Source organism: Saimiri boliviensis, chromosome 16, assembly GCF_048565385.1.
Source record: "Saimiri boliviensis isolate mSaiBol1 chromosome 16, mSaiBol1.pri, whole genome shotgun sequence".
Lineage (NCBI taxonomy): Eukaryota > Metazoa > Chordata > Mammalia > Primates > Cebidae > Saimiri > Saimiri boliviensis.
Window position 1 is genome coordinate 88,252,562 of NC_133464.1, and position 12,168 is coordinate 88,264,729.

At 45.5% G+C, this 12,168-nt stretch overlaps 1 protein-coding gene across 4 annotated transcripts in view; it reads left to right on the plus strand.

Annotated features, from left to right (window-relative positions):
• The window catches only part of LOC101027545 (U6 snRNA-associated Sm-like protein LSm5), a 38,349-nt gene extending 35,701 nt beyond the window's left edge, over window positions 1-2,648 (plus strand). Inside the window, exon 8 of one of the 4 annotated variants that reach the window (XM_039473414.2) lies at window positions 309-2,631. In XM_039473414.2, coding sequence (XP_039329348.1) covers window positions 309-1,067 — 759 coding nt within the window. In that variant the 3' untranslated portion in view covers window positions 1,068-2,631. Of the gene's footprint in view, window positions 1-308 lie in introns of all 4 variants that reach the window. The other 3 variants (XM_074387945.1, XM_074387946.1, XM_074387947.1) reach the window with 3 other exon arrangements.
• The last annotated feature ends 9,520 nt before the right edge of the window (window positions 2,649-12,168 follow it).

Below are 12,168 nucleotides of genomic sequence, written 5' to 3' on the forward strand. Positions count from 1 at the left end.
TCTTGAGTAGCTGGAATTACAGGCGCACACCACTATGGCCCAGCTAATTTTTGTATTTTTAGTAGAGATGGGGTTTCACCATGTTAATCAGACTAGTCTCCAACTCCCAACCTCAAATGATCCACCTGCCTTGGCCTGCCAAAGTGCTGGGATTACAGGCATGAGCCATTGTCCGGCTGTTGCCTTTTGATTCGCATTTCTCTGATGCCTAATGATGAGCTTCTTTTCTTGTGCTTATTGAGCATTTGTATATAAATTTTAAAAAATTTAACAGTCTTAAAATTGTAATCCATTCTGTTTGTCCTCAGATGATGGAAACAAAATCAAAAAAACCATCAGCATCAGAAAATAGAAAAAGGAATGCTGTTAGAGAGGAAAATGAAAAACATTTCTGTGGATCGTCAAGTATATTTTTGGAAAACATAGAGGGAATCCCAGACAAAAAGGAAAAGACATCAGAGCTACAGGTTTCAGTAGAATGTAGCACAGATACATTGCTGATCACAAAGAACGTGAATTTACCTCCTCCTTCCATGTCAACCATAGCTGATATATTTCAAGAGCAACTGGAAGAGAAAAATTCTGAAGCCTCCATTGTACCAGTTGTGCTTTCCGCAGATCCAGGTACATGGCCACGGATTTTGAATATTAAACAGCGGGACACTCTTGTCGATAATGTTCCACCTCAAGTAAGAAATTTTAACTTTCCAAAAGATAATACAGGGAGGAAGTTTTCAGAAACTTATTATACACGGATTCTTCCAAATGGTGAAAAAACCACTAGATCTTGGTTACTTTATTCGACCTCAAAAGATTCTGTGTTTTGTCTATATTGCAAACTCTTTGGGGAAGGAAAGAATCAACTGAAAAATGAGAATGGCTGCAAAGATTGGCAACATTTATCACATATTCTTAGTAAACATGAAGAAAGTGAAATGCACATCAACAATAGTGTTAAGTACTCAAAATTAAAATCTGCTCTAAAAGAAAATAAAACTGTTGATGCTGTAGAACGCAGATTATATGAAAATGAGAAAAATGATGGTGTGCTGTTGTTGTACACATAATATACCTGATTTGGTTTTTGGCATGACGGTCAGAATCTTACATTACTCAGAAAACATTTGTCCTGCAATAATCAGTACTATGGTATTGTAAGTCTCCTCTACAGAGTCACTTACAGCAGATCCTTAGCAATAAGCATGTTAGCAAATAAATAGCAAAGAATGTTAAACTAATTAGATTCAATTGTCACTAGGCAGTGACTTCATTAGGCAGTGAAGATTAACAGTAATTGTTGCTGGGTGAGGTGGCTCACGCCTATAATCCCAGCACTTTGGAAGGCTGAGGCAGGCGGATCACCTGAGGTCAGGAGTTCAAGACCAGCCTGGCCAACATAGTGAAGCTCCATCTCTACTAAAAATACAAAAAATTAGCCGGGAGTGGTGGCACACGCCTGTAATCCCAGCTACTCAGGAGGCTGAGACAAGGGAATTGCTTGACCCCAGGAGGTGGATGTTACAATGAGCTAAGATCACACCAATACACTCCAGCCTGGGTAACGAGAGCAAAACTCTGTGTCAAAAAAATAAATAAAAATAAATAGGTAATCGATAATCTTCACAGTCTATCAATTTACAACTTTTTAAAAGTTAGTGGCTGGGCATGGTGGCTCACGCCTGTAATCTAAGCACTTTGGAGGCCAAGGCAGGTGGATCACCTGAGGTCAGGAGTTCAAGACCAGCCTGACCAACATGGTGAAAACCCATCTTTAAAAAAAAAGAAAGAAAGAAATAATAAAAGTTGGCATTTAAGGACTGCCATTTGACAGGTTTGGTTAATATTTTGTTCTTGGCCAGGCTTAATGTCTCACGCCTGTAATACCAGCACTTTGAAAGGCCCAGGCAGGCAGATCCCTTGAGGTCAGGGTTAAAGACCATCCTGGCCAACATGGCAAAACCTCATCTCTACTAAAAATACAAAACTTAGCCAGGTGTGGTGGCACATACCGGTAGTCCCAGCTAGTCAGGAGGCTAAGGCAGGAGAATTGCCTGAACCCAGGAGGCAGAGGTTGCAGTGAGCTGAGATAGCACCACTGCATTCCAGCCTGAGCAACAGAGCAAGACTCAGTCTCAAAAAAAAAAAAAAAAAATTCTAGTTACCTTGAAAGAGGAAGGAAAGACTTAATTGGTCAATACTAGTTTGAATAAGATACTTATGTGAGCAAGCATTCTCAACATTATTGTTAAAGTAAAAATACTCAGTTTACAGAATGGAAGCTGAAACTACAGCTTTTTGCTATTAAACCAAATACTTGTGATTTGCTTCATTTGAGCAAAACACTTTTATTTGAGCAAGACAGCATTTGTTATGTTAATGATGGTTAAATTCCATTTTATTGGTTTTATTTTTGTTTTAATTTAATTTTTAAATGTTTTATCATTTATTGTATATGAACTATAAGCAGAAAGAATACCTATTTTATGTTGATAAAAATATAAAAAATATTAAAATAAATATATATTAAGTTAACCTTCAAGTGTTACGGCTTTTTTCTTCCTGTGAAAAGAGATGGCATGCTTGAAATTTGAGACACACCAATGAAAATTAAGGTTCAAAAAAAGAAAGAGAGAAAATTAAGGATCTGAGTTGTTTTAGATTCTCAACATCGCTATCACTGTGTGTTTAGTAAATCTCCCTTCTGTTTCTGATTTCTGATGTCAATTTTTATATACTATTCCTATGAAACAAAATGACATATGAGCAGTGACTAGAACGGTAGATAGACATTCTTGTGGGATGACACTAGACTCTCAATGATGCCAGCACATACTATTTTTAGAATACCCATGAAAATCATTCTCATTAACTTACCATTTTGAGTTTTTGTTTGTTTGTTTTGTTTCTTGACAAACGGACAAAACCTTCCACCTCAGCCTCCCAAAGTGCTAGAATTGTAAGCTTGATCCACCATGCCCGGCCACCATTTTGGTTTTTAACAACTAGATCATTTAGTATTTTCAGACTTAGATCTGAATGTGGCCTGGGATGTTTCCAAAAATCCTGTTTACTTTGGAAGCCCGGAGAATACTCTACAGACTGTAGAACAAGTTTTGAAGTTTGTTTCCAATTTTTTTTTTTTTGAGACGGAGTTTCGCTCTTGTTACCCAGGCTGGAGTGCAATGGCGCGATCTCGGCTCACCGCAACCTCCGCCTCCTGGGTTCAGGCAATTCTCCTGCCTCAGCCTCCTGAGTAGCTGGGATTACAGGCACGTGCCACCACGCCCAGCTAATTTTTTGTATTTTTAGTAGAGACGGGGTTCACCATGTCGACCGGGATGGTCTCGATCTCTTGACCTCGTGATCCACCCGCCTCGGCCTCCCAAAGTGCTGGGATTACAGGCTTGAGCCACCACGCCCGGCAAGACCCCATCTCTTAAAAAAATAAAGGGGCCTTCAGTCCTGGAGAGCTGCAAGCCCCAAAGGGTCTCAGGCTGTTGGTCCCTTCAAAAAAAAAAAAAAAGAATTTGAGGCTGGGCTGGACTGGGCTGGGCGTGGTGCCTCGTGCCTATAATCGCCGCACTTTAGGAGGCCAAGGCGGGTGGATCCTTTGAGCCAAGGAGTTTGAGATCAGCCTGAGCGACATGGTGAAACTCCATGTCTACAAAAAAATTAAGCCACTGTGGTGGCACACATCTGTGATCCTAAGTACTCGGGAGGCTGAAATGGAGGATCACTTGAGCCCTGGAGGATGAGGCTGCAGTGAGCCATGGTTGAGCCATTGCACTCCAGCCTGGGTTAGACAGAGTATCCAAAAAAAAAAAAAAGCTGGTCCAAGATGAGCCAGTAGGGTGAGTTATCTCAATTGTTCACAGTCAGTTACAAATTGAACTCTCCCTCTTCTCACTAGTTCATTTAAAAAAACAATGAGGATTTAGACTTGAAAGCAAATTTTAGGTCAATTAACACAATTGACAGAATCTTTGTTTTTAAGAGGTTATGAAGTTAGTTCGGGAATGTAGTGGTGTTAGTTTTAAACGTGGACAGTAGATTATTTTGAACTAATGTCCTGGAAGTCACATTTAGAGCGAAGAACATACTAATCCAGTTTGCTTCTAAGGATAAGTAAAGCAAGAGAAACCCACAACCTGGGAAGTAAGACCAACACTTCACTCCTGTTGGTGTTAAAAAAGCCTTTCACATATATATTTATATTAGAAATGGTGCTGGCCTTAGGCCATCCACCCACTTCGAACTCTGAAAGTTCTGGAATTACGGCATTTGCCACCATGCCCAGCCAAAAAAGCCTTTCATAATATGTGCCTACAGACTAATAAAATTGTAGGGACTCCATGTTCGGGTCCCCTTCCACGAACAGTCTCGTGGAAGCCATCTTTCTCTTTCCTCAATTTCCCCTCTGGGGTCCCCTTCCACAGTCCCTCCGGGAAGCCTGTCTCCCCCGCTCAACTCCATCTCTCTCTGTTCCCTTCCAATCAGTGTGGAGGCTGCTTTCCTCTCCTGGATCCCATCTTTCTGGATTCTCTCACTCAGCGTGAGACTTAGCTGTTTCTCTCTCTCTCTCCTCCTGTTTCTCTCTCTCTCTCTCTCTGTCTCTCTCAATAAATAAATAAATAAATAAATAAATAAATAAATAAATAACTTTCTACAAAAATAAAAATAAAATAAAATAAAATTGTAAAACTTTAGTGGCCAGATGCCGGGCTGAGTCCTGGGCGCTGAGATGCACGGGGCCAAGTGCGTGCTCGGCGCCCCGGGCGCCTGCCATGAGCTTTGCAGGGACCTGGGCGGGCGCAGCACCCTGCCGGGCATCTCAGATGCCCCTGCAGGTGCCGCTGCAGCTGCGCAACCGCTCGCACTGCGTCCAGAAGCTGGAGACGCGCTGCGGCCTGCGGAGGGCGCCTCCACCCCGCGCAGAAGGGCCTGCTGCAACCAGCTCCAGGACGCCACCTGCAAGAACCGCAGGCACCCGCTGGCTCGCCGCGATCCTCGCCCTGGCGCTGTGTGAGAGGATCTCGGTCTACTGGATGATAAGCAACAGCTGCTGCAGGGAGAAGAGCCCCCGCCTTGGTGCCTTACCATTAAGTCCACAAGAGTGGTGTCATGAATGTTGAATCTACCCCCAAATAGCCCATCACCGAGGTGGCATCTACTCCCGCTGGGCCAAGAAGGAGCCCATCCTGTTCACCCTGTGTCCTGGAGAGGCAAGGAGCCTCTGTCCTCACACTCCACCAAAAGCATTTAATTTATGGATCCTGCTTCCTGGCACATGCCAGATGGACCTAAAGTTCCTTTCTGCCCTACTCTGGGGACACTTGGAGCCATCTCAGACCTCAAGACTTGAAGGGGAGCAGAGGGGGTGCCCTGTCTCCACCTCCACTCCCTGAGTCATCCACAGCATTTTGGCACTCACCCCAGATTTGTCAAGTGGTCTTTGCCCCTGGGGCTGATGGCCCCCTAAGCACCAGCATCATGACTGTGCCAGTCCTGGTGCTTCCTCCCCCCAACCCCTACCACCCTTTGATGCCACACTTCTCAGGCTGGTCATCCTGGCTGGGGCAGCAGATAGCCTAGAGTTTGTTGAGTGAAGGTGCCATTTAGCTGTGACTGCCGGGACCGTATTAGGAATTTACATAGGTCTGGAGGGTAGCGGGGGAAGACAAAATGAAAGAAAACGAAGAAACATGAGAAGAACAATTTATGAACAATTTAGGTGAAAGAATTTAAGATAGCAGGATGTTAAAAGAAAACAAGAGAAAAAAAAAGCCAGACGTGGTGGCACATGCTTGTAATCCCAGCTACTAAGGAGGCTGAGGCAGGATAATTGCTTGCTTGCACCCAGGAGGCAGAGGTTGCAGTGAGCCAAGATTGCACCATTGCACTCCAGCCTGGGTGATAGAGCGAGACTCAGTCTCAAAAAAAATAAATAATAAAAAAAAAAGGATTTGAGAAATTTGATGGAAAATTACATCAAACAAAAAATCAAAACAAAACAAAACAAAACAATACAAAAAAAAAAAAAAAAGGCCGGGCACGGTGGCTCAAGACTGTAATCCCAGCACTTTGGGAGGCCGAGGTGGGTGGATCACGAGGTCGAGAGATCGAGACCATCCTGGTCAACATGGTGAAACCCCGTCTCTACCAAAAATACAAAAAATTAGCTGGGCATGGTGCCGCGTGCCTGTAATCCCAGCTACTCAGGAGGCTGAGGCAGGAGAATTGCCTGAACCCAGGAGGCGGAGGTTGCGGTGAGCCGAGATCGCGCCATTGCACTCCAGCCTGGGTAACAAGAGCGAAACTCCGTCTCAAAAAAAAAAAAAAAAAAAAAAAAAAGAAAGAAAATTACCTCAAAAAGTACAATTTAAAAAGCACAACAGCGCCGGGCGCGGTGGCTCAAGCCTGTAATCCCAGCACTTTGGGAGGCCGAGGCGGGTGGATCACGAGGTCAAGAGATCGAGACCATCCTAGTCAACATGGTGAAACCCCGTCTCTACTAAAAAATACAAAAAAAATTAGCTGGGCATGGTGGCGCGTGCCTGTAATCCCAGCTACTCCGGAGGCTGAGGCAGGAGAATTGCCTGAACCCAGGAGGCGGAGGTTGCGGTGAGCCAAGATCGCGCCATTGCACTCCAGCCTGGGTAACAAGAGCGAAACTCCGTCTCAAAAAAAAATAAAAAATAAAAAAAAATAAAAAATAAAAAATAAAAAGCACAACAGCCAGATGCTGTGTGACTCGTGCCTGTAATCCCAGCACTCTGGAAGGCCCAGGCAGGCAGATTATTTGAGCTCGGGAGTTTGAGACCAGCCTGGCCAACATGGAGACATTTTGTCTGTATAAAAAATAAAATACAGGTCAGGCTCACTCACACCTGTAATCCCAGCACTTTGGGAGGCTAAGGTGGGCAGATCATTTGAGGTCAGGAGTTCGAGACCAGCCTGACTAACATGGTGAAACCCCATCCCTACTAAAAATACAAAACTTAGCCAGTGCGTGGGTCTGGAGGATGCTGAAGCAGAAGAATCGCTTGAACCCGGGAAGCGGAGGTTGCAGTGAGCCAAGATCGCACCACTGGACTACAGTCTGGGCAACAGAACAAGACTCCATCTCAAAAAAAAAAAAAAATACAAAGATTAGCCAGGCATGGTGGCTCATGCCTGTAGTCCGAGTTACTCTGGAGGCTGAGGTGAGAGGATCACCTGTTCCCAAGAGGTCCGGGCTGCAGTGAGCAGTGGTCATGCCACTGTACTCCAGCTTGAATGGCACAGTGAGATCTTGTCTCTAAACAAAACAAAACAAAACTACTTCAAAACAAGGTACATAATACATACTTTGAGATGCAGCAAAAATAAGATGAATTTGCTGGGTACAGTGACCACTCCTGTAATCCCAGCACATTGGGAGGCTGGAGGATCACTTGAGGCCAGGCGTTCAAGACCAGCCTGGCCAACTTGGCAAAACCCTATTTCTCCTACAAATACAAAAATTAGCCAGGTGTGGTGGCACACATCTGCAATTCCAGCTATACTCGTGAGGCTGAGGGATGAAAATCGCTTGAACCGAGGAGGCAGAGGTTGCACTGAGCCAAGATCGCACCACTGCACTCCAGACTGGGAAAGAGTGAGACCTTGCCTCAGAATAAAAGGTGGATTGAAGGATTGAAGGATGGATGGATGGATGGATGGATGGATGGATGGATATGCAATAAAGCAAGTATAGAAACATATTAATGGTAAATGGTAGATGTAAGTAGTGGTTATAAAGATGGTGACTCTAATTTTTTTTAAATTTTTATTATTGTCTTAGAGACAGGGTTTTGCTCTGTCACCCAGGCTGGAGTGCAGTAGCATGATTATGGCTCACTCTAGCCTCAACTTCCTGAGCTCAAGCAATCGTCCCACCTCAGCCTCCTGATAGTTAGGACTACAGATGAGTGCCACCACGCCTGGCTAATTTTTTGTTTTGGTAGAGATGGGGTCTTGCTATATTGCCCAGTTTGGCTTTGAACTCCTGGGCTCAAGTGATCCCCCTGCCTCAGCCTCCCAAAGTGCTGGGATTACAAGCATGAGCCACTTGCCTGGCCACCATGACTTTTTTTTTTTGAGAGAGTCTTGTTCTTTTATCCAGGCTGGAGTGCCTGGCTCACTGCATCTTCTGCCTCGTGGGTTCAAGCAATTCTCGGCCTCCGAAGTAGCTGGGATCACAGGTGTGCACCACTACGCCCACCTAATTTTTGTATTTTATTCATTTATTTATTTTATTTTTTCTTTTTTTTTTTTTTTTTTTGAGACGGAGTTTCGCTCTTGTTACCCAGGCTGGAGTGCAATGGCGCGATCTCGGCTCACCGCAACCTCCGCCTCCTGGGCTCAGGCAATTCTCCTGCCTCAGCCTCCTGAGTAGCTGGGATTACAGGCATGCGCCACCACACCCAGCTAGTTTTTTGTATTTTTAGTAGAGACGGGGTTTCACCATGTTGACCAAGATGGTCTCGATCTCTCGACCTCGTGATCCACCCGCCTCGGCCTCCCAAAGTGCTGGGATTATAGGTTTGAGCCACCGCGCCCGGCCTTATTTATTTTATTTTATTTATTTTTTGAGACAGAGTCTTGTTCTGTCGCCCAGGTTGTAGTGCAGTGATCATGGCTCACTACAACCTCTGCCTCCCACGTTACTCGCCTCCCGAGTAGCTGGGATTACAGGTGCCCACTACCATGCCTGGCTGATTTTTGTGGTTTTAGACAGGGTTTTGCCATGTTGGCCAGGTTGGTCTCAAACTCCTGATCTCAGGTGATCCCCCCATCTCGGCCTCCCAAAGTGCTGGGATTACAGGCATGAGCCACCGGGCCCAGACTGTTTATTTGTTCTGAGACAGAGTCTTGCTCTGTCACCCACGCTGGAGTGCAGTGGTGTGATTATAACTCATTGCAACCTGAACTCCTGCATCTCTCAGTTCCCTGCGTATCTGAGACTACTACTACATGCCCAGCAAATTTTTATTTTTATTTTTTGTAGAGATGGGACTTTCTTATGTTGCCCAGGCTGGTGTTGAACTCCTGGCCTCAAGTGATCTTCCCGCATCAGCCTCCAAAACTATAAGGATTACAGGCATGAGCCACTACACCAGGCCCACACTGAAGTTGAGTTCATTTCTCACTGGACTATTGCAATGGTATGTTACTGATTAAAATCTGCCTTTACCTCTTTTTTTTTTTTTTTTTTTTTTGAGACGGAGTTTCGCTCTTGTTACCCAGGCTGGAGTGCAATGGCGCGATCTCGGCTCACCGCAACCTCCGCCTCCTGGGTTCAGGCAATTCTCCTGCCTCAGCCTCCTGAGTAGCTGGGATTACAGGCATGCACCACCATGCCCAGCTAATTTTTTGTATTTTTAGTAGAGACGGGGTTTCACCATGTTGACCAGGATGGTCTCGATCTCTTGACCTCGTGATCCACCCACCTCGGCCTCCCAAAGTGCTGGGATTACAGGCTTGAGCCACCGCGCCCGGCCTTAAAATCTGCCTTTACCTCTTTAGTATTTGGCTTTATCTCTGATACTGCTTTTCTGAATGTCTGACATTTTCGTAAGATTGGGATAAAAATAAAAACTCTTAAAAACTATAGACACATATACCAGCTATGTCAGAGTAACTGGTATTGGGCTTGGCTCCTCCCCATAAACAACTAGAAAACTGGGTCTGGGCATGTCAGCTCACACCTGTAATCCCAACACTTTGGGAGGCCGAGGCAGGTGGATCACAAGGTCAGGAGTTCGAGACCAGCCTGGCCAAAATGTTGAAACCCCATCTCTACTAAAAATACAAAAATTAGCTGGGCGCGGTTGCACGTGCCTGTCATCCCAGCTACTCAGGAGGCAGGCTGAGGCAGGAGAATCGATTGAACCTGGGAAGCGGAGGTTGCGGTGAGCCAAGATCGTGCCATTGCACTCCAGCCTGGGTGACAGAGTGAGACTCTGTCTCAAAAAAAAAAAAAAAAAAAGCCAGGTGTGGTGGTGTGCACCTGTACACTGTAGTCCCAGCTCAGGAGGCTGAGACAGGAGAATCACCACCAAGGAGGCACAGGATTTAGTGAGCCAAGATCACTCCACTGCACTCCAAGCCTGGGCGACAGAGCAGGACTCCATCTCAAAAAAAAAAGAAAAAGAAAAAGAAAAAGAAAAAAGAAAACTGGGTACATATGTGAAACAGCTGTTTTTAGACAGGAGGCAACAAGCAGCACAGGACCTGGATCCTGAGGACAAAAGAAACAGGCTTTCTGCCTGGAGAGCCTTTCCAGGGTGTGACACAGGAAGATGGTCACTGTGGCTCAGGCCTGTATTCCCAGCACTTTGGGAAGCTGAGGCAGGCGGATCACCTGAGGTCAGGAATTTGAGACCAGCCTGACCACTGACCAACATGGTGAAATCCCGTCTTTAAATAAATAAATAAAATCAAATAAAAAGGAAGGCAATTTAAAAAATTAAAAAATGAATAAATAGGCCGGGCGCGGTGGCTCAAGCCTGTAATCCCAGCACTTTGGGAGGCCGAGGCGGGTGGATCATGAGGTCAAGAGATCGAGACCATCCTGGTCAACATGGTGAAACCCCGTCTCTACTAAAAATACAAAAAATTAGCTGGGCATGGTGGCGCGTGCCTGTGATCCCAGCTACTCAGGAGGCTGAGGCAGGAGAATTGCCTAAACCCAGGAGGTGGAGGTTGCGGTGAGCCGAGATCGTGCCATTGCACTCCAGCCTGGGTAACAAGAGCGAAACTCCGTCTCAAAAAAAAAAAAAAAAAAAAAAAGAATAAATAAAATAAAATAAGAAGGAAGATGGTGTCTATGTGAGACCACAGCAAACTTGCTGACTTGAGGGAACAGAACAAGGATTTGGAGGAACTGAGGGAGCTAGAATGCATGGGGCAGGATACCAGAGAGGAGGGAGCTAGCTACACAATGAAAGAGCTGCAGAAATCCAGATAGGGACCGCCTTGAGTCTTTGGCTCATTAATTTTTTTTTTTTTTTTTTTGAGACAGAGTTTCACTCTGTTGCCTAGGCTGGAGTGCAGTGGCAGGATCATTGTACCTCTGCCTCCTGCGTTCAGGTGATTCTCCTGCCTCAGCCTCCTGAGTAGCTGGGATTACAGGCACGCATCACCACACCCGGCTAATTTTTGTATTTTTATTTGTTTGTTTGTTTTGAGACTCAGTCTCTCTCTGTCACCCAAGCTGGAGTGCAGTGGCATGATCTCAGCTCACTGCAACCTCCGTCTCACGGGTTCACGTGATTCTATGCCTCAGCCACCCAAGTAGCTGGGACTACAGGCACATGCCACCACACCACACCCAGCTAATTTTTTTACTTTGAGTGGAGACCGGATTTCACTATGTTGGCCATGCTGGTCTCGAACTCCTAACCTCAAGTGATCTGCCCACCTTGGCCTTTCAAAGTGCTGGGATTACAGGCATGAGCCACATCACCTGGACATAATCTTTGGGGTTTTGTTCGTTTGCTTTTAAGGTGGAGTTTTGCTCTTGTTGCCCAGGCTGGAGTGCAATAGCATGATCTCAGCTCACTGCAACCTCCACCTCCCGGGTTCAAGCGATTCTCCTGACGCAGCCTCCCGAGAAGCTGGAATTACAGGCTTGCACCACCATGCCTGGCTAATTTTGTGTTTTTAGTAGAGACGGGGTTTCTCCATGTTGGTCAGTCTGGTCTCCAACTCTCGACCTCAGGTGACCTGCCCGCCTCAGCCTCCCAAAGTCCTGGGATTATAAGCATGGGTCACCGAGCCCACCCTAATTTTTGTATTTTTATTGGAGATTGGGTTTCACCATGTTGGCCAGCCTGGTTTTCAACTCTTGGCCTCAAGCAATTCACTTGCCTTGGCCTCCCAAAGTGCTAGGATTGCAGGCATGAGCCACCACACCTGGCCTGGCTTATTAAAATAAATAAGCAAGAGGCCACTGGCCTGAGGCTGTCTCCATACTTCAAGTTCCTACATACTGAACTGTGACCTAACTTAGTCCATAAAGGAATTTAAACCTAATTTAGGAGTATATTTTTTGTAACAGATAATCAGGTTTCAGCCAATCATAAGCAGCCAGGTTTCAGTCAATCACAGGCAGCCAGCTGATCGGACCATGTTTAAATAAGGCTA